The sequence below is a fragment of the Gallinula chloropus genome (assembly GCF_964237585.1).
Source record: "Gallinula chloropus genome assembly, chromosome: 3".
In the NCBI taxonomy this organism is placed as follows: Eukaryota; Metazoa; Chordata; class Aves; order Gruiformes; family Rallidae; genus Gallinula; species Gallinula chloropus.
Window position 1 is genome coordinate 15,461,219 of NC_140087.1, and position 22,767 is coordinate 15,483,985.

The 22,767-nt window shown below is 46.2% G+C and overlaps 1 protein-coding gene across 1 annotated transcript in view; it reads left to right on the top strand.

Moving 5' to 3' along the window:
• Positions 1–21,463: 21,463 nt before the first annotated feature.
• Positions 21,464–22,767, top strand: part of SIM1 (SIM bHLH transcription factor 1) — a gene marked incomplete at both ends in the record, with an annotated part of 47,119 nt that continues 45,815 nt past the window's right edge. The window contains one exon of the mRNA XM_084262427.1: positions 21,464–21,638. Coding sequence (XP_084118553.1) covers positions 21,464–21,638 — 175 coding nt within the window. The remainder of the gene's footprint in view (positions 21,639–22,767) is intronic.

Sequence of the window (22,767 nt, forward strand, 5' to 3'; positions counted from 1 at the left end):
TCACACTGGAAACAGATATATTTCAAATAGGTAGGCAACACTCTGGTTATACACAACGTTTACTTAGTCCCACGCCCATTTGTAACAGGATTGTTTTCTCTAATCTGCAAGTACATTTTCACAGAAACTATGTCCTTTCTTTGGGAAAATTCTTGGCTAAAGCAATATATTGTCCCTCAACAATTTTAATTAATTAGGAAAGAAGAGCTATGCCACAGTCAAACAACATACCAACACAGTGACGCTAGCTCTTGTTGTTTTGTAAATGCACATCACAAAACTGACTGCGGAGCAGCAGACAATAGCTTCAGTATTCTGTGTTAATCAATTAAAGAGGTTCTGTAATGTCATTTGTACCATTTGTGCCTTGGGTTGGAAATATTGCCTTGAATTTCCTAGCACATTAATTGTTTTGAGAAATAGCTTGGTGAAATTTCTAAATAAGATATTTGAAATTTTTATATATACATATATATATAAAAGTATTGGATTCATGAAGACAAAACTTGAAGTCATATAAAGTCAATTTAAATAAATTGATTAGAATTGGTATTTATCTGAAAAATACGAGAAGGAATTCTGATGCATTTGAAACAGCTGCTTAGAAGGGAACAATCAATATGTTCAATCCAGAGGTATCTAACAGTGGAAAGTCTAACGAAAGTATGAAAATCAAACACAACATACCATTTTAAAAAAATAACAATAAATACTTTGGTGATGTCATTATAACCATTATGGATAAATAATCAAATTAACAGTAAATACTGATTTTTTTTTTACATTAAGTTTCTCATTCCAGTTTGCAAGCAGGTTTTTAGGGGTTTTGCAACAACTCCAACACACACCTTGTGTATTTTAAGTCCCTCTATGTGACTTTGCCCTTTCCCTATTAACCCTCCCCTCATCTGCCAACAGCATGGCAGCAATGTTCACCACAAGCTAGAGGAGGTTTGTATGGGGTGGGTATGTACAACCACCCCACACCTCTTCTGAAGGAGCTCTTACAACGTGATCTGTTATCTAGAACCTTACTTAAGGCTTTGGTTCCAAGCCCAGATCCAGAATATATCACGGTGGCACCACAAAGCCACCCGCACTATTGCAGGGCTTTCTCTTCTGTTGGAGATTGAAGCTTTGAATTTCACCTGATTTCACCCCAATGAATTCAGTTTTTTTATGCCACTGACCCAAAATTCCTCATCATCAGATTGCCCCTACAGACCATCTCTAGATGGTCATCCTGAAGGAAACTTCAGGAAGTCTCTCATCAGCCTCCGTCCTGGAGCCGAGTACAGGACTTGAACATTCATGGAACAGGCTGCATTTAAAGAAAGGTAAATTCTGTCATTCAGCTTCCTAATTCCGAGGGGCACTTACAAAGCGAAGACAGTGTCCCATGTGCACCTGCTTTTGCATGATACAGCCCAAATCCTTGTGCCCTTCCCTCAAGAAAAAGAGGCTGTGAAAGTTTAAAGACAATTTGATTAACTCATCCAACAGGCATCGCTTCTCTATGAAGAGGCCAATATACCACAGCCTTCAATAGGGCCAATATACCATCACCCTTTTGCCTCCACCCCTCCCATTTAAAGTAGACTTCCCCTTTCCTCCTTCTGCTACCTGGAAACCTTACAATCAATTACCCCTGTTCAGAGACAGCCAATTAGTGGCAGTAAATTATCACAGGAGGAATTTTTTTAAGCTCACCTCTCTAAGATGTGGTATGGACACTATTCTGGCCTATGTAGTAAGTACTGAACCAGGACAAAGTAAGTTTTGCAGGACAAGAAAATCTTTTTTTGTTGTTTATTTCCTCATACCCTAACAGTATCCATTAAAAAAAGCCTGAATTAATGCCAAGGGGGGTGGGAAATCTGTACAACTCTGTAACTAGAAAACCAAGCCACAGGTGTAAAAAGAAGCCACCCATCCATCTAAGTGTGCTTTACATCTCATATGAAATGCACAATTTTGACCTTGACTTAGTTGCTTACACGTAGGTATTTAGTGCCTTATGCAAAAATCTCACTCAGTTGCTCCACTCTGTGCCAGAACGTGTACCATCTGTAGAGGGCTATCAGATCCAAAACAGCATGCTGTTGGACCTGCCGCTCTCTGTGGATGCCTCAAGTAACCCAAGGCATTTTGAAATGGCACTAGGTATCCACATTTATGTAAAAAAGTTGAGCCCCTAGTACTCGTTTAGTCATAGCTAACCAATCCAGTTGCTTAACTGCGTCTAATGCACGTTAAAATCACCACGCCAGCATGTGAAGCTGCCACACCAGAAGCCCACGTCTTCCAAAGGTCCTGTGTCACTTCTGCTATCCCCATGTCAATATGACGGGGTGCACACCTACGTACTCGAGCTTAATTAGCTAATCAAGCCCATGCTATAAGTCAGAAGAACCATATGTGTTCAAAACTCTCTCAGCCATAACACAGTGCAAACTATTCTATGAGAAGGCAGAATTCCCCTTCACAAGAAGTATTTTCTGAAAAAAGCTCTGGATTCCGTAGAGTGCCCAGTGAGGCGTGTGAGCTACAAAAAGGTGAGCAGGCCTGCTGCTGACAGTGGTCACTCCATTTCTACTTAAACTCTGTGCCTGTTCTGTCAGGTAAGTTTGATTCCTGCCTGTCTTTTTAAAAAGATATCTGCTTAAGTGACGCGTCTCCCCCGAGCGCGCTGCGCTGCGGCGGGCCGTGCCAGGACTCACATCCGCAGAAATTTAGACGCACATTTTTCTGAGGCAATTTGCAAAAGCTGGGGAGTGAACTAACCAAGTTTGTTATTAATGTCACACACTGGTAGCAGTGGGAGGTTAAGCTGCTTGAATGAAGTGTGCGAAGGGAACTTCTAAATTAAAGGAACTTCTCTGGAAAGCAATCGGACCGCTTCTACTAAGCCTGTGCATAAATAATTCCTACAGAGGATTCAATCTAGACGGAAGAAACGAGCTCTATAGAAAAGGATTCTCTGCAGTGATTACGCCATCCTGCAATTAAATATGCTCACAATATGTCTCGTACTCAGATCTTCTAATGAGCTCCATACCGCTTCCATGCGATTTGGATCCAGCACTCCCCAAGTCAGAAAGCCTTCCTTCTGCATCTCTATTCCTAGACAATCACAACCACCTTCGCCCAGAACTGAAGAGCATAAAAGCTTCACTAAGCCTGTGTTTTAGGCTTCACTGGTGCTTTTTTTCATACAGCTTAGGCTTGTCCTACCAAGACTCTCAATAAAAACATGCATCCCAAACAGAAGGCTCGTATCTCTCCTTGCAGAAAGTCAGTACCCAGAATTGGTGACATCCTGTTGCACAATGACAAAGCTCACACAGATGAGATGATAAAACAGAGATCTTACTGACCAGGGATGGCAGGGGAGAGGTGCATGAACCAAGATTTTATAACAGAAATGAAAACATGGGGGGAAAGGAAGATCAATAAAGGCATTGGCTAGAAGTACTGTTCATATGCTAGAAAAACAATGGAACAAAGAATTGGAAGTGTTCTGTGCTGAATGTTCTCACTCACAGCAAGGAGATTCCCACTAATTGGGGAAATGATAGCAGAGGTGAGTTGAGCTTTTCTGACAAGTCACACTCTCGATAACATGATACATGTACAAATAGTTACAGCATTATGCTACTTCTTAATTACTGGCAAGAAAAACAGCAGAAAAGGGAGGCTAAAAAGTATCACCATCTTTTTCTAACCATGCTTTAAATCTCTACATAGATGTGATAAGCAGCAGTCTTCACACACTGGCAGATTTGCACCTTGGAATGGAAATCACTAACTCCGTTTCTACCACGTGGTGCTAATGTGGGGAAATTTGGCTTGGGGACTTGTCAGTGGCACTTTCTTCTGGCTAACAGGATAAAATTGTTTCAGATGCCAATAGCACATAGTGAGTTCCCGTTGTGTATTTGTCAGCAAATCCAACTAATTAGAGACTAATTACTCATTGTAGTAGTAGCACAGTAATATCAGGTTCTGATAAACTGTCATCTTTGTAGCTGCGAAGATTCTGCAATTAAACTTCATTTAATTTTCTCAACGATTGCAATGACTAAAGGGAGAGCTGGAAAAAGACATCAAGAGGATTCTGCCATCACTACAACAACTCCATTTCATTCACCCATGCCAAGGGAAGATTTATCCCTAAAGGGTTTGGGGATTTTTTTGCTATTTTACCCTATCTAAAATGCAACATTAAATAGTTCAACGCTCTGTCAAGAGAAAAATATATGACTATTTAACAGTTTACCCAGTTACAGCATCTTGCTGTTTCTCTGGCATGGCTATGCCATGTCCCATCCCACCCCTGCTGACACAGCAACGCGGTCTCTCACATTATACTGGGACAAAGCTTTCGAGGTAGAACTTTCAAGGTACTTCTAGGATACATAGTACAGAAAAAGTCCTGATCCCTGATTAGGTTCCTGCAAGCTGAGGTCCACAAAAAACTGCATAAGGCCTTACTGTGTTAAACTCAAAATATGATGCAATGTTACTTATTAAGCGTGTAAGACAGGCGCAAAATACGCATCACAGTTACCTCTATGATTAAGGCAAATGCCAGTTTAATTTTAGATTTTAATCCTAAGTAACTTGATTCAAAGCAGGAGCGAGCTAATCCTGGAAGAGATTTCTCAGTTCTCCTTGGTAATGAACTGCTCAGAGCTGCTCAAAGTGAAATAGTTACAGACCATATCCATATGTGCAGTACTCGTTTAGCCAAGTACCAGTCCCGCCTTTGTGCATCTCACATTTTTAGCTGACTCCTATGTGCAAGTGTCTTTCACCCTCACCTTTGCAGATATTAGGAAAATACTTGCTCTCCACACTTGTCAAGAGAACTCAGAAGACATCACTGCTGGGTAAAGCTTCTGAAACTATCACTAACGAATTTTGCTTTCTTTTGGTAAACTATACACGTGGCCACCTACAGATAATTATCTTTAGAACAGTTTGACTCGATCTTAAAGGTGTTTTCCAACCTAGTGATTCTGTGATATTCCATTGTTTGGATTTTTTAAATATTTATTTGAACTCCACGTCAATAACTTGTGGCTGGACTGCAACAGTAAAGGACTTTTTGCCCTAGGACTGCTGGTGGTCCTCAGGTTTTGGCTTCACAGCACGTGACATACCCAAGGAGCACTGCAATAGCTGTTTCATCCTGTCCAGTCTTACCAGAAGTCTGGAAATCAGTTTAAAACTTGGAGAAAACAGAAAAATACTTGCTCAAAAAGTAGTTGGGGTTTTTTTCCTTGCAGCTATATTCATCATCTGATTGCTGCATTCCTATCCAGTAAGCTTGTGAGTTGATAAGAGCTCACTCAACACTTTTTGGTCTGTAAAGTGTTTGACACCTCAAGCTGGAAGCACAAGAAAAAGAAGGAGACACCATTGTAACCCTGAAGACTTGACTTAGACATCCACTTTGCAGAACACCGAGTTTCACTGAGAAATGGCTACCAACGGAGGGAGGCATGTTGGGAAAAAATGTAAATTAAATATTCTGGCTTGTACACCAAGAGTTTAAATTGAAACAAAGAATGTCTCAGGATAGGACTGTTTATCCTTCCAGAGACTGTAGCTCGGAATAAAATCACCCACATGTCCAGATGAAATTCTTTGATTTTACTTATTCTAAGCACAGCTAGAATCAATCACTCTAAACTATCCAGAGATCATGGTATACTAAATGAATGTACAAAATCTTTTTGTCTTTTTTTTTAAGTGGTATTTGGGTAAAAGACTCTTAAATTATGTTTTTAAAACATAGAAAAATTATGAATGAAAGAATTTGTAATGGGAAAGGAATTTACCCAATGAATTCACTTAATCAAGTACCAAGAAATTCACTTAACAGAGCCAAGAAATGCTACCAACCTAGAACTACATCCATTCACAAAGCAATGAGACTTACAGCAGTGACATTCAAAGTCTTTAAGTGCTTAGAGTAGGAGAAATGACATCTGTTTTATGCAGGTTGAATGAAGCATGATCATACGATAAAAATAATAGATAATTACGTTTTCGTTTTGTTGATGTTGTGGCTGTTTGGGGTTTTTTGGGTTTGAGGTTTTTGCTCTTTAGCTTTTTGGAGAAAGAAAAGCAGGTCATTGTACATTATCTTTGGCATAGATATCATCCAGAGCTCCGTGGAAAATTGTTACAGAACATGAAATGATGGCTTTTCCCAGGACTGGGGTCCTCAGAGGATGCAGAGCTTGAAGGAACAAAACCTTTAAGAAACATCAGAATTTGTTTTACATTTATTTTAAATAAAAGGCCAGTATGGATTGCTAGGACACTCTAGCAAAGGTGAAATAAAAAAGGAAAAATCTCACTGAGAGGATACTGACAAGAATTCCAAACACTTCATTTTAAAAGCCACGTAGTACCTACTTACTTGTCTGAAAGTCTTGGGGAACAGCTGGATTAATTTAATCAAATCAGTGAAAATCTTTTGGGAAGTGTGGGTGCTGCTAAGGAAACAAACAGAACCTGGAAAGAAATCTCGAGATTAAGTGATCGAAAAATATGCTAAAGTTTAAATTCTGTTCCTTTTGCCTCAGAGACCGGAGGATGGAATCCGTTCAAAACATGTATTATTAGCAGGTGAAATGTAGTTCCTGCTATTATTTTCAAAGGATTTGATGAGTAGCCAGCAGCATTAGTATTATCTAATCCTTTGCTCAGACCTAGGGCTGAAAGATTAACAGCTGCAGATTTTATAACATTTCTAATACAGGGATAAATCATATTTTCTTGAATTGGATGAGTAGGTAATGTCCTAAAGTTATTTAATTCTGAGGAACCATTGACTTTACAGGAACAGGCTAAGAACTCATGACCATGAAAAATTGCTAATTGAATAAAATTAGATGAAAAAAATATCCCTAATGAGAAAAACAGGAGAAGAATCCCATCTCCAAGGAGGGGCAGAGCTTGGAGTCACACAGACAGGACTGCTGTGAGGCAACAGTCCTGTTTGTTTTTACTGCACAATCTTGCCTGCTTTGGTTACGCCAAATCATTTTGGCATGATGGCAGAGCTTCCACAAAAGCACAGCTCTACCCTTCACCCAGTGATGAGGGCACATTAGGGGAAAACATAGTCAGAACACAAAAGAACTGGCAGAGGGAATTTTGTATGGAGCAGATGGGATAGTGGAACACAGCTGATTTTTAAACAAGAAAGCACAAGTCCTAGCTCTCGTTCTGAAAGACAGCAAGCCTCTATTTTCAGGGAAAAATTCCAAGTGACATATCCTAAACAGAAATGCACCTCACCTGTACTCTTAGGTAAGATACCAAATGTAAGGTACATTTCTGTGTTCCACCTCTGTGCTGGGCTTCCTTCTTCATATGCAGTTATCCAGTCTCATTTGAGATACCTGCTTTTCCATGTTCAGCAGACAGGGCAATTTCAGCACCTCACATCTTTAATTTCACTCTGCGTGCCTTTAGGGGTGAGAATCTTGCTATTGAAAAATCCTTCCTTAGCTATATCCCTAAAGAAGTACATACTCCTCATTTTATAAATTATATATATGCTCTTCTTTCTGTTTTATACGCCTATGCTTGTAGCTCTCATGTCAACTTGATGTTAAATAGCTCATATTAGAAACCAGTCTATATCCTTACATTTGGAAGTATAGCATGTGGCATTAATAAAATAAGTCAGTTATGTCAACATTTCTCAGGGAAGGAAGAATAAATAGACTCCTGATAGAATATTACATATATATGTAATATATATAAATATAGATATATAGTAACATGAACGTGTTACTTATTAACATGAATGTAACGAGCCATTGAAGTTAGCAGTTACTGTTGTCACCACTACTGAAAGAAGGAAAACCACCAAAACTAACATTCAGAGGAGAAATGTCACTTTGATCTTTTGGAAGAGCAGAGAGATTACTGATTGGAATCAGATCCCTGTCTATGTGCTTGGTTTATACTTAACTGGAGAAGACAACCTCCTTTAAAATTAACTTCCACTGCTCCATTTCTCTACTTATACCCTTTATTTTCCTGCAATTAAAAAAAAAAAGACCCAAAAACATCCCCACCATAACTTTGTCCACAGTCATTATTTCATTCTATCTGCCACTTACCTTTTCATGTATAAATCCCTTTCCAGAACAGATCACCGATGTGACACCATTCTGACATTTCTGACATCTCTTCTCCAAACCATAAAACTTCAGGCTATGAGAAACAGTAATGTAATAAGATACAGGAATAAGGATAAAACAAGTAATTCCCTGTTTGAAAAATCTGTTTTTCCTATTTCTTCCTTTCTCATAATTATGTTCACTCTTCCATTTCAGCCCTTACCTCATTTCCATTCCAATTTCCCAATCTGTCTAACATTCCTTCTATTTTGTTTGTACCTTTCCTTTATCATTTCTGTGGTGTACCTTCTTTTTTCTTGGAGATAAAAATAAACACAGGCACAGAAACCAGTTAAAAAATTGTTTTCTTACTATGGCTGCTACTCAGAGCACCTTTCTCTGGGCTTCCTTTATTTTCCATTGCTTTATTTCCACTTCTGTGCCTTTACCTTAAAACTGTGTTTCAAAGTCTGGTTATGGCCTTGCCTGTTATACACACACACATACACACACACCCCCATCACCTTTGTTATGTGACCTGTTATAACCCTTCTGGCAGTAGTTTGGTTTTGATCCCAAGCAGTAGTCACGAATGTCTTTGTAGCAGATCATGCTTTCCATTGAAGGAACTCCATGCCAGCATCTCGTTGTGAGCTGCAGTAAAAGATGAGCCAAACTGAGACTCTTTTTCACATTTTCTACCTACCTGCTTAGTGTAGGTAAAAGATCACTCCATGTTTTCAGCAACAGGTAATAAACAAGGCCAGTCTTGTCTGTATGAACAGGAAGAGGGGAAAAAAGCAATCCCTCCCTTGGGCAGAAAGATAAAGGCCTCTTCAAGGGCTATCACTATGTATTTTTCTACCAGTATCACCTAGCAATAAAATCCCTGGAGTCTTCCACCTTCTTCACTTGGCCGCCCTTCACCTGCATCTTCAAACACTGTCTGATATTGCACTTATATCCAGCCAAACAATCACAAAACCAAGGGGTTTCAACACTTTTTCATTCTTTCACTCACACTGAAGAGGGATGAGCAGCACAAACCTAAATCAGCTTTCATTTGACCACAGGAGACATGTTGGGGTTTTTTTCCAAGCCTGGACATGCTCTTCTACCATCTGAGGCCCTTAAGCAACCAGTTAAGCAACTTAAGGCTACAAAGTGTCTACAGAAAATTTCATCTCCAGGGTTAATTTCAGCTAATGCTCTCTCTGGGTCATGAAGTACTACTGAAACTGTGTCATAGACACAGGTTGTTTACCCCATGACAGTTTAAGAACAGATTCTTTTCAATTTAGGTATAAAACAGCAAGTTGAAATATTCCACTCTCAAACAGCAACAGTTGCCAGCCCCCACACATGCACCAGGTTGGATCATGGCACAGGATATAAATCCACATTCTTCAAATCATAAATGAGTCAAACTGGCTGACTGACCACAAACAGAATGCCCACAGCACTGGGTTATCCCACAGCACTGGGTTATCCTCCAACTGCCCGTGATGAGATTCCTCTAGTGCATTCAGCATGGTGAGAACTGAGATACCAGCTTGATTCAGTTGGATCTTCTTACATTACCTTTCAAACTGTCGAATCTGGCTTTCTCATGATGTTAAACAAATAAGTGGTTCCAATGCTCTGATCCTATATAACTCTTCCCTTGGCAGATCAATGCATTTATGAGCAAATATTCTATTTCTGAAATAAGTTTCTTAAATTAACTACATTAATTTGAAAACAGCTTGCCTAAGCACACATTTGAGGCAGACAAACTCATTTTACTTCATACTAATTCTTGGAGCTATATTTAAAACAAATAAACAAACAAACAAAACCCACCAGGTTTTTTTCTGTGTGTTTTTTTTTTTTTCTCCAAAATGAGGGGAAAACCCTATAAGAAGACCAGATCTGGGGTACAAGATAACACAGACAATTTCCAACATAAATGCTAGTTATTAGGTGTCATGTAGAGTCAGGAGTTGCCATGGAATCCATTTGCTTCTAAACCAGCTCCTCCTGCTGGAATACTTTCTCATTATTATTTCTTTCAGTAGCACAAAAGGAGCTGGCTATAGAAGAAATGTTATTTTAGGGTAAAGTTTCTACTATGTCTGCAATCAGACATGAAATTAAAATCTAAATTTAAAGCTATATTTCTGTTCAAACGTAAAGCTACATTACTGTGGTCAGAACAAAATCGTTGTAGACTTTTTATAGATTCAGGAAAGCAGGGAAAACAAATTATAGCTGGTCTTCCTTACAGCTGTCTTCCCATGAGTGAAAATAAATGTCATACCTGATGCCTTCTGTTAACATTTTTTCTACATGTTTCTCCCACATTAATGCTTAACTTTCAACATTTTCCTACTAGTTATTCTATGCAACAGCAACCTCGTTACCAGCCTAATTATGAACATCCTGGTATATAGAACGGTGTGTTCATGCTAGATACTGAGTTTATTAGGCCAACGAACTCACTTGTTGCAATGTCAGTTTCAATAGATGAATTTTAGAAGGAAAAAAAAATGCACCCATGCCTTCTTGACATGCCAATTATTGGGTTTCAATTCTTTTGTATACAATGTGCTGCAGTAAGACTGGAGGACAATACTGGAAAGCAACCAGCAATATTAGAAAACTATGTCAATGATTTGCAGCTTGGCATGTTAATACTTATTATTAATATTATTGTTTATTATAGACATTGACTAACATTGCATCTGGAAGCCCTAAACAGAAATAGGATCCTATTGTGATCAACCCTGTATGGAGATAAACACAGCCCTTGCCCCCCAAGAGCTTGTATTGTATGGGCCTAGCCTTGTAAACTGATCTGGGTAGATAGATTCCTGTGCCCCTGTGGAGTCCCCCAGCCCTCCAAGGCGCTCAGCACTTCCTGCCTAGCCCCACTATGTGGGGAAATGGCAAGCAAGCTTTGGGTGCAGGGAGCCTGAGCCTTTCTAATCCATTCCTTTCCTACCCTTTGGCAGTTGAACTACACCCAAGCTTAGGCGATTCCATCATCTTATCAAATTTCTGACTGTTCTTTACCTGTCTCCAGCTCAAATGTTTTACCCCTGCCAGGAAATCAGGAAAAGCTCTGTGCCATGCAACACACTTCCCTCTCCAGGCCTGAGTTTTCTAAGGTCCCATAACTGCAGGTAGACTCCTGCACCCACAGAGAGGCCTGTGGCACCTCTTAGGAAGCTCCCTAGCGTGTGACAGTTTCTGGGACAGGGACCACCCACAGAAAAACAAAAAAGCAGAGATGAGCAGGCCAGAGACAGAGAAGCCTTTGCACTGGAGAGAAAGCAGGAGAGTCAACAGAGCCCTAAACTGAATAGAGGCAGCCCAGCATCAGCAAAGAACAAGGGCTGGGCTGTGAGAACTGGACAGGGAACTGCAAGCCAAGCATGATAGATAGGCTATAAGGGCAGGGGCCACACTAGCCAGGGCCCATCCCACAGTACCTGAGTGAGGAGAGTAGGCTGGCATAAGGATGGCAGCCAGGCTCAGTCTAGAGCCCAGGTCATTAGGCAAGTCCACAGCTGCAAGGCAGGTCCAAGTTCAAGCTAGGAAATCAGACCATGGGTCAGCATCCAGATTAATAGGGTGGCCAGCCAAGTACAGGCATAAAGGCAGTGCTGCTGGAGCCAGAAACCCCAACAATTGGCTCAGGCAAGCACTGAGGGCAAAGAGTGTGGGTGGAGCTGATGGGTGAGGCTGGTTAGGGCAATTAAGGCTTATTATTGCAGTCAAGGACCCAACACTCTGAGTCTTCTCCTCCCTCATCAGTATGGCTGCTTTGACAAGTGGCTGGGTTGGGCCACACACCAGAAGCATTTTGTGCTGAGGCCAGAATTAAAGCCAGACTCCTGTACATTCTGAAGGTTTTGGCACACTTCAGAAATGTGGCATAAACATCACCAAGCGATTGCCAGACCAAAGAAATGACAGTTCCTTGTTCATCTACAAGCTAAATCTGCCAGGAATTACACAGAGCAAGGAAGCCCTGGAGCTTCCTCCCTCCAGCTGCAAGTAGTGGATGGCCACTCCTCAGGAGAGGCACTGCAGGGAAACTGTCCTTTTAATAGGCTTTAGCTTCAGCTGGTTACATCCAGCCATCGCATTATGTAAACAGAGTCCCACCATCAGTGAATAATAGTCAGAACTCAGTGTTTAGACAAAACATGTCAACAGTGAGGCAAACCCGAAATAAAAAAAAATAAATATTAATTGTGGGCATATGTCAAGCCTTGGGAAACACCCCCATCCCCCAGTGATAGATTTAGCGTAGTCAGAAATAGCTTGAAACTGGATTCAGGTTTACAAGTCTGGCGCTGTTTCCCTGTGCCCCCTTCCAATGTAAGCAATTGATCCCACAGCGTTCTTCCTCAGAGACATCATCTCCTCCGCATCGCTTCGGAGGAAAATGGTTACAAACTCAGTTCATACAGTGCTTGCAATAAGCCATCTATTCACCACATGGGGAATGGTGATGAGGAGAGTTGCAACGGGCTTGCAGAGCACCCAAGCAATTCAGAAACTGTTAAGCAACAGACGGGTTGCTCCCAGCTTAGTCCATAATGCTCATAGATGTAATTAGGCTCATAAACACCAACAGGTATGACAAAACTAAAACGAGCAAAGCTCCAATTAAATTCCATGCAGGGAATGCTTCCCACCTTGCCTTACAACAAAACTGCAGGCATCCTGATGATTATGATACACACCAAGTGCAGCACTCACTAGCTCCAGAGCTGTCAGGCAGCCTCACACCCTGAGCCCCTCCTTTTTGGCCTGACCAAGTCTATTCTCTGAGGTGATGGGAGGCCAAAGACAGAATTTCAGTGCAGCAGAGGAGGAGGCTCCTCTTGCTATTGATTTCATCTGAAACGGCATGTGTTATTTCAAAGCAAAGTGTGTCCTCAAGACGGGTTAAGCTGCTTTCCTCCACTGAAACAAAGCAGTGATACAAGCCTATTTGTGACCTCTTAATTATCAGGTTGATAGTAAGAACAGACTGTGGAATGGATCCCACTCTTTTAAGCATTATTCTTTGGGGTGCTGAAATTTAAACAGACTTCTGCTGACAGATTTTTCCCCAACTAATGAAATAACTTCTTTGCTAATGAAAGCCAGGCCTTGGGCGAGGAGATTAGAGTGATAGCAAGAGGTTGGGAGAAGCCTGAAGCAGCTCCAGCTCCACTAACCTACCTAAGCGCAGATCTCATGCTGTACCTGAGGCCTGGAGGAGGCCATCTGCCTGAGGACATTCACCTCATCATGAGGGAGCTTGCCTGGCTTCCCTACAGCCAGCCCATTCTAGGGTGAAGTCCCCGCCACAAGGGCACTGTCATTTCTCTCGGTTTGGAAGGGCGGTAACCAAAATCCAACCTAGAAAAGCCAACGTGCATCACATAACATAAAAAGGACATTTCCTCCACATCACCCCTCATAAAGCTTAGGCCTCTCTCAGGGGCAAGGAGGACAGGTCCATCAACAGGCAGATCACAGACTCACAGAACGGTTTAGGTTGGAAGGGACCTCGAGGATCACCTGGTTCCAACCCCCTGCCATGGGCAGGGACACCCTCCACCAGACCAGGCTGCTCACAGCCCCATGTACATGAAGAAACAAAACAGGGAGCAGAAGGGTCGAGCACCAGCGGCCCACGTTAGCCCATCACCACCTCATTAGCCCACCACTACCACCTCTCTGGGGCCATGCCGCATGTGAGGGTCACTAATCAGGACAGCAGGCCAGCACTGAGCCAAGACAGCATGACATGTTGCACCAGGGGAGATTTTGGTTAGATATCAGGAAGAATTTCTTTACTGAAAGGGTTGTCAAACATGGGAACAGGCTGCCCAGGGAGGTGGTGGGGTCACCACCCCTGGAGGTATTCACTTAAAAGGTGTGCGGATGAAGCGCTTAAGGACATGACCTAGAGGTAGACTAGGCAGGGTTGTGCTGTGACTAGGCTGTGGTTGGACTCGAGGATCTAAAGGGTCTCTTCCAACCCAGGTGATTCCATGACGTGGGGCTGCGGCGCTGCGGGGAGGGGGCGGGGGGCGCTTGTGAGGCGCAGTTTCCTGCGCTGACGCGCACAGGCGTGCTCGCGCCAAGGGCCGGCGCGGCGCGCGGGGTGCTGCGGGTCCCACGCCCGTTGGCGTCGGCCAGGCAGGGCGCGGCAGGGCAGCACGGGGGGCGCTCGCTGCGGGCCGCTGCCGGGTCACCGCAGAGGCGGGCGGAAACACCGCGGCCGCACAGAGCTCGCGGCCGCTGGGAAACCTCTCCCGAAAGGCATCCAGGGGCTAGGCGGGGCGGGCGCACCGGCGGCCCGGCTCTGCCCTCCCACGAAGGAGAGCCATGAGGGAGAGGCAGCAAAGCCTGGCGGCCGCTGCCACCATAAGCGCTACGCCTCCCCGCTTCCCCTTGTAGGAGGGAAGGAGGGAGAGAGGGAGAAATAGCGCCGCGGAGCCCTGAGCGGTCACTCGCGACCGAAATCGGGATGGCGCCCTGCGTGGGGGTGGGCTGCCCGCGGCGTGAGGAGGGTGCGGCAGGCCCCGCGGGAGGCAGCGAGGGCGCCGGGTGTGGGTCTCAGAGCCGCCTCCCCGCCCCTGGGCAGGCCGTGTGGCGGGGGCAGCCCGGCGCAGGTGAGGAGGGAGCCGGGAGCGCAGCACTGACACGGCCCGGGCCGCCGGTACCGTCCGGGGCAGGAGGGAGAAAATAAACAGTCGCGCAGCAGAAAGGGACACCGGAGCTGAGCAAGATGTCTGTGGAGACACAGGGAGGGCAGGAAGCACTCCTTAAAGTTTGTCATTTCTTCAGAGTTCGTTTCCAGTCCCGTATCCTTCCCCAGCCTCTCACCCCTTAGCAAGGACGATTCAGCTCGGTTCGGGCGTCCAGTACAGCCGGGCTCCTTCGGGAACGCGGAAGGCAGGGAAAATATGCCCGGGGGGTAATTGTTACCGACCGTAGATATTTAAAAAAAAAGCAAAAACCCCACCGTTTCTTTATATTTAGTTTATGTTTTCATTCGCTGCTCCACATTAACAGTAAGATAGCTTGACTTCCGATCATTAGCAGGAGTGTATTCAATAAGATAAGGGCTAAAAGGTACTGACCTCTGACTCCACTGGAAAAAAATGAATATAAATCATCTCGTTACATTTATGCCAAAAACAATAAACTTGAAAGGAGTGCGTGGTCAAGAGAAGTGCCCCCCAAAGCATCGGTTAAAAAATATCCACGGATATATCGCCAAAAATTGCTTGAAAGAATTACCGAAAATAGCTAACAATCATGCTGGTGGTCGAGTGCTCTAATTTTGCCGTGCTTCTGTAATTATTTTTAAGAGATGCATTCGGAACCGCTTATATCTGAGTGAGAGCTGGTATCCAAGGGTCTGTTAACTATTTCCTGTGTTTTGTTTGAGAATCGGCTTTCTCGTTGTCCTACTCCCCTGAACATCCTCGTAACATTAGCCAAAGAGCAGGAATAAAGTACCTAGAGCACGGCTTGAGTCTCGGAGGTTAAGATCTAGATCAGTTAAAACATATTAATTGCTTCTGAATGGTCTCAGAGAGCATTTGCCGTGTATGTTTATGTCAATAAAGCCTTGATTAGGGCAGGGGTGGAAATTCACATCACACTCCAATTCACCAGGGTACCCTGGTGTGCCTGAAGTTAGCGGTCTCTTAAAAAACATCCCGAGCCCCTCCAGGCTCCCGAGCCCCTCCAGGCCCCTCGGGCGAAGGAAAGGCATCTCGTTTGGAGGTGCGGCGGTGACGGTGTGCTGCTCCCTTAGCTGCTGCGTCCCGGTGCGGCGTCCGATCCTGCCTTCTCGCCGGTATAAAGCGGAGTAAGGTTTGGCTCGTCAGAACCTGTCCAGTACCAGTGCCAGGCCGATGGGTTGGGTTTTGGTTGGGTTGGTTTGAGGATTTGGGGTTTTTTTTAGCAATCGTGAGAGCGACCCGCACAGTTCATTCGCTCATGCTTACCTTTTTAAAAGGCGGTCAGGAAAGCAGTGTGTAAGCGGTGTCTTATGCTTGAAAACATTTTTTTCCTCCCTGCTTAAGAAATGGCCACCTTATTCTAGGGTGGGGGGAGGGAATTAGTAAACGCATCCAAATTCATAAACCAATAAATATATCAGAATACCCCTGGATCTGAAGTGTTCTACGGGGAAATGACCCAGTAGGGTTTTTCTTTCTTTTTTTTTCTTGCTTTTTTTTTCTTTTCCCTGCTTTGATTTGTACAGTCCTCTCTCTCTCTTCTCCCCCTCCCCGCCCTCCGCACACACGCACGCACTCACATATACTGCAACATACACTGCATATTGTGCCCCGCTACGCAAGTTTTCTACCACATATAGTTGGAAACCTGCCTGTGAAACGTTTTGCTTTCACCCAGCCCTTCTTCAGATGCCCCGTTTTACCATGCGCCCCTTCCAATCAAACTGCCTTGCAGTACCTGTTTGTTCAATTTCCCAATATTAGCTGTTTTCCAGGGTGCTCTGACCCGGCAATAAATGTCTCTGAAGTGAGCACATCTATCTACGCGCTCCAGGCAGCCGGAGAGTCTCTCTCGGCCCCCTCCTCCTTCGGTGCCCCGACCGCCGGTGCCGGCAGGAGGGCACTGACGCCGACCCTCTCCGTTCCCCGCTTCGGGCGCGGCGGGGGAGGCGCGGGGGGGGGGAGGACGGCGGGGAAGTGGAGGGGAGGAGGCCGGACCGCGGAGCAGCCCCCCCAGGGCTCAGCCCCTCCGCTTGCAGGTGTCCCCTCCGCGGTGCTCAGTGTTGTAAATTCCGCTCCGACGGGTGGCACGCCGAGGAGTAGCCGCGGTACGGTCATCCCGCAGCGGTGTATTCACTTTACTTATTAAACAACTTCACGTATTAAACACCTCTGGGGCGGGCGAGGTTCGTCAGGGTGCGGCGGCAGCCTCGCTGAGCCCATCGCGCGTGGCATCGGGCTTCAGGCTGGCACGAAAAACCACTAATTTAGCTACAGTGGGCTGCCTTTCTCTATATACCTGGAACAGGGCAGGGCTACTTCCAATCTCCGCCGTCAGAAGTCGCGTATTTTGACGAACTGAAACAAAGCTAATGTCTCTGGAACGGCCAAGTCCTTCCGTCATTCGGGAGCTGCCTCTTTGAACTCTGCTGGGAAATGTCCCCAGCGCACTGACCCGCGCCAGTAATTCTGCACAGCTCTGTCCATGCTTAGTGCAACTTGGAAAGCTGAGTAATTCCCTTTCGTGCGCTGGTCCTTTCACATCTTGTACTTTATCGCAGCATATATACACTGAAAATCTACATATAGGCTCGTCGCGTCCAAGCCCCACGGGCTCCAGCCACGGAGGGAAGCGGGGCGGCTGCTGACACCCGCGCCCGGGCTGCCACCGTGGGGAAGAAGCCGGGTCCCGGTTACACGGGGAAAGCGGATCCTCGGTGAGCTGCTGTCCTCGCTGGGGCTGTGTGGGGTTGGTAAGGTGGATGCTCGTGTTTCCCTGGTATAAATTAGCAGAAGTGTATCCTACTGATTTATTTATTTTCCCCAAACCCAGGGTGTTATAAAAGACATTCGCTGCGGCTCATGTTGACAAATAACTCGTGAGCTACCTGACAGTGTTAGTCCAGTTGTTGCCCATATGTCTAAATACCCTCGAAGAGACGTCAGTGCCGTTTAGCAAGAGAATTACCTCAAATGAAAACCAGAAGGAAGACGGGTTTTGTTTTGGTTTGCTTTTTTCCTTCTCCCTCAAACCCACTTTACACCTGATGGCAGTAACGCACAGGGAGGATTTTTGAAAATTCAGTGTCACCTTCCCCCCATAATAGCGATCGCTTTACAACGTGATCGGGGACGGGGGCTCTTCTCTTCTCTTTTCTTTTTTTCTTTTCTTTTCTTTTCTTTTCTTTTCTTTTCTTTTCTTTTCTTTTCTTTTCTTTTCTTTTCTTCTCTTCTCTTCTCTTCTCTTCTCTTCTCTTCTCTTCTCTTCTCTTCTCTTCTCTTCTCTTCTCTTCTCTTCTCTTCTCTTCTCTTCTCTTCTCTTCTCTTCTCTTTTCCCCTTTTTAATTTTATTTTTCTTTTTTTCAATTTTCTTTCCAATCCATACCTTCACTAAATGACTTGCGTTCGTGCTTGTTTAACAACGGGTCGCTTCGGTAAACAAGACAATCAAAAGAACATTTGAGGCTACGTGGATCCATTTCTCTGCTGCTTGTAGACGCCTGGACACCCAGAGGAGTTGTTGAATGCCTCTCCTCCCATCCTTCCTTTATTTACCGAAATGAACACAGGGAAAGCTTTTAACCGAAGGGAGATTTAAGGTGATAAGCAAGGAACGGGCGGTCGGCACTGGAAGCCAGGGCTTTGAGCGGCAGTCCTCTGTGGAGTGAAAGGGATGAGGTGTATCAATGGCGCTTTTTTTTTTTTTTAATTTTTCTCTTTTTTCTTTCGAAAACCGAGACCCTTTCTTTTTCCTCGAAATACCCCGACGATCGCCTTGCCAGTACAATTTCATTTTAACAACTGTTTCAGCCAAGCTCTCGCACCGACTGGTTTGGCAATTACTTCAGGCTTTCGAGTGTCCCTGACGGTTTTAGGGGTGACTCTACAACCCTTCTCCCCCCTCCTCAGGCGCTCACTTTCTCACTCTTTTTCTTTTCTCACTTTCATTTGCTATTTTTAGGAGCCACCAGCAGTTTTAGGAGCAGGGTCTGGTTTTATTTTGGGGAGTTGGGGGGTTGTTTTGGTGGTTGTTGGTGTTTTTTTTCAGGGGACTAGCGAGATTAGGAATAGCCCCGCTCCCTGGGAAAGAAAGAGCCCCTGCATCCACTTTAGGAGCAGTCCTAAAGTACCTCTTCCTCCTAGTGTAGGAGGATTGGGGGTTGTTTGGATATTTGGGGGGGGGGGGTGTTCTACCTCCTTTTTATTCTTTTTCTTTTTGGTCTGTTTATGGGATTATTATTTATTTTCTCACACACACTCGGTTCACGCTGTCCCACAGCGCATCAACTGGACCGTACCCCGCTATAGGCGGAGCGGGGGACACGACACAGGGGACGTGGCTACAGCTTATTTCTCCCATGCACGACCACTGACTTTAGGGAAAGGGGAGATGGGGGGACGGCGGTGTAAAACGGCCGGTCCTCACAGCCGCAGTCCCGAGGGACCTCGGCCACTCCTCTCCTGCGCCGGGCGGGGAGACCGGAGCCTTGCCCGGGTCGCGATGGCCAAAACCCCCAGCTAACGCCCCCCGAATAAGCAAAGCCGAAGACCCCAGAGAGCGGAACGGGCAGGTACGTGGGGAAGGGGGGGGGGAGGCGCCGCGCGAGGACGCGCGCAGAGTGCGCGTGCCGTGCTCCCCCCCGCGCGCACGTCCCCGCGCGGCGCCCTTCCCTCCAGCGGCGCCGCCAGGTCAGAGGGCGGGCGCGGGGAGAGAGGGGAGGGGGGTGTGCCCGGGGCGCGGTGACGTCACCGCCCCTCCACCAGTGGGAGGCCGGGCGCGGAGCGGCGGAGACCAATGGGAGGCGAGGTGGGTCCGTGAGTGGCACTAAGGGAGGGATCTGCCAGGAGCGGGGGGAGCGAAGGAGGGAGGTGGGGGGGGCGCTGGGAGAGAAATGAAGTTGTGCTAAAAGGCTTTTAGCCATCAAGAAGTTATTAGGCATTTCTCAGCCGCAAATTAGGGATTCTTCATTAATACCAACCTCGCCCCCCAACACCACCCCACCCTACCCCACCCCCGCGATGTGAGAGGGAGAGCCTGGGAGCCGATAAAGGGCTTGGGGAGGCGGCGATGTCTGTCTGCCCATCGGTGTGAGCAGCACTGGCAGGCGCAAACTTTTTTTTTCTTCTTTTTTTTTTTTTTTTTCCGCCCCCCCGTGCCATTAATGAGCCAATTAAAGAGTTGGGCTCCTCACCCCGGGAGAGCTCTCTGCAGGCTGCCGGGCTCAGGGACTCAAGGTAGGTAAAAAAAGAAGATCAGAACCCACCACAAGCTGCCAGCCCCCAGCAAGGAGCCGCAAGGATGTGCTGGGCTAGGCTGGGGGTCGCTTCTCACCCACCCCGCCCCCCCCCCCCGGTGGAAAAAGAGGGGGAAAAAAAAATAACCATAATAATTTGGTTGTGAAGAATGTGATGGTTGGGGGGTGGGGAGGGGGCTGGTGGGGATAGTCCGGCTCGGGGCAGGGTGGGCAGAGCGTGCCTCCCCTGGCCGGGGTGAGGTTGGGGCAAGGTCTCCCCTCCGACCCTAGCCGAGGAGTGAGGAGAGCACCGGAGGAGAGGGAATTATATATATATATAATTTTTTAAAAGAAATTAAAAGGCAGAAATACTCCGGGACTGGAAATGCTCGCCCCGCCGCGGGGCTGGCAGCGCGCTACGCGGGGAGGTCTGGCCGCCACCGCGGTGCCAGCCCCGGGGAGCGCGGCGGGGACGGCGCAGCCCTGCCAGCGCCGAAACCAGCCGGTAACTTCCTCGCCTGTGTCGGGAGCCGGGGGCCGGTTTCTGCCTTGTTTTCGTTCTGGTTATGCCATGCTCACCTGGGCCGGGGAGGGCGAGGGCTGTGGGAGGGCAGTGCGGGGCAGGGTCCCCTACGGGCGAGAGAGATGGGAAAATATACTTCTTTTTTTTTTTTTTTCCTCTTTTTTTTTTCCCTCCCCTCTGGTGGGAGAAAATACTACACCCGCTGGAGGCTGTTTGTTGATTATTATTTCTCGCGGCTCCGCTGCGGCGTGGCGTAGTGGCTCTCTCACCCCAGGGCTGCTGTTGTCTTCACAGAGGCTCCCGGGAAGTCACCCAGCGCCCTGGGAGGCAGCCCACGGCCGGGCGTTTCGGGCCTCGGATTGACAGCGGATCACGGGAAGAAACGGGATTATTATGACCCTCTTCCGAGGAGCTATGCTGCCCGCCATGAGTAGGAAAAAAGGCCAGAAATACCTCGTTTGGTTGCTGTGTGGTGCCGCAAGCTTCTAGCTTTTTAATTTTCTTTTTCCTGCAGTTGCTTGGAGTCTCTGAGCTGCATTGGATAAATGCCTTTCCCATCTGATTGACTCTGCTTTTCAGAGAATTTATCTTTTTATTATTATTATTGCTTTTAATTTTTTTTTTAAGAACACCTCTCTGGTCTTCGATACTTGTTTGCGTTTTACACAACTGAACGGTTTCTCAGAGTAATGGCTGCGCTCAGAATCACTGCCTGATGCTCCGGAGAGATGAATTGCAGCTGAAAGTTTCCCTTCCACCTTTGGATGAATCTCTGGAGTTTAAATTGTAGGAAGGAAGGGGGAAAAAAACACGATGAAAGAGAAGTCCAAAAATGCTGCCCGGACTAGACGGGAGAAAGAAAACAGTGAATTTTATGAACTGGCGAAATTACTACCCCTGCCCTCCGCTATCACCTCTCAGCTGGACAAAGCATCCATAATCAGACTCACCACCAGCTATTTAAAAATGAGGGTGGTTTTTCCAGAAGGTAGGTGGGAATACCTATTCGTCTCTATTTCCATTCGATCCAGGTGTCGCTTGTCGCTTTTATTTAATATTTTTTTTTAAGAAAAAGGTAAATCGCGCGGGGTCGTGTGCTCGGAGGCCGGTGTGCTCTCGCTGTCACTTTTCTCTGCCGTGAATACTTTCCCTTCAGTTCCTATGACAGGTTTGGTTGGGGACTTACGGTGCTTTTGTCAACACTTGAAGGCACTGAGCTCTGCTGCGTGTTCTGCTAAAGCAAACACGGGTTTCTTCCTTCCCCCCCACCACACCACCCCCCGCCCCCCCCCCTCCCCAGTCTCTCAGTAAGATGTGCATCCCCCGCCAAGCACGTGCGTGGCGAAAGAGGGGACGATTCACCCCTATATATAGCCATGCTAAGGGGGGTTGGGGGGGTGGGGGAGTTAATATATGGGTAAATATTTACATAAGTCTATGCAAAGTCCTAACTCCTTAGTTCGAGTCTCGAGCAAAGGTGCGGTTTACAGGTACGGCACACGCGTGCGGGCGGGCTCACACGCGCACCGCCGGCACGAATACACCGAGCACACCGAACCGCATCGGGAAAGGCGACGCTTCCCGCTCCGAGCATCATTAGGGCACTGGAAAAGCGTTAATCGACCTCGGAAAAATTTTAACAGGAGTCTTGTACTCAGAAGTGTTCAATCCCCTCCTTGACCCGGCCAGCGCTGCAAGCCCAGCCTGGGCCCGATTCCCCTCCACGCTCGGGCAACAGTAAACTTCTCATTGACTTCGGCGGCAGCAGCAGCGGTCCTGCCTGACGAGCGAAAGCAGACTTAAGCGTCACAAAGTGTGTCTTGCTTTTGAGGGGAGTTGGGATTTAAAGCCGCTGGCTTGACACTTTTAGACTGCCTGCCGGGGGGGGAAAAAAAACAAACCCCACACCAAAACACCCAACTAGCACAAAGTTAAGAGGGTCGGAATAAAGTTCTCCTGTGTTATCAGGAGTTGCTTTTATTTAGGTTAGTCCTTTGAGGTGTGGTCTGCATGGAAGGAAAGAGTATTGAGAATTTTTTTTCCCCACCTAATAACGAAATTCTCTACATCTTTCGTTGAAAAGCGTTTGTGCATAAGAAGCAGCACAGCATAGGCAT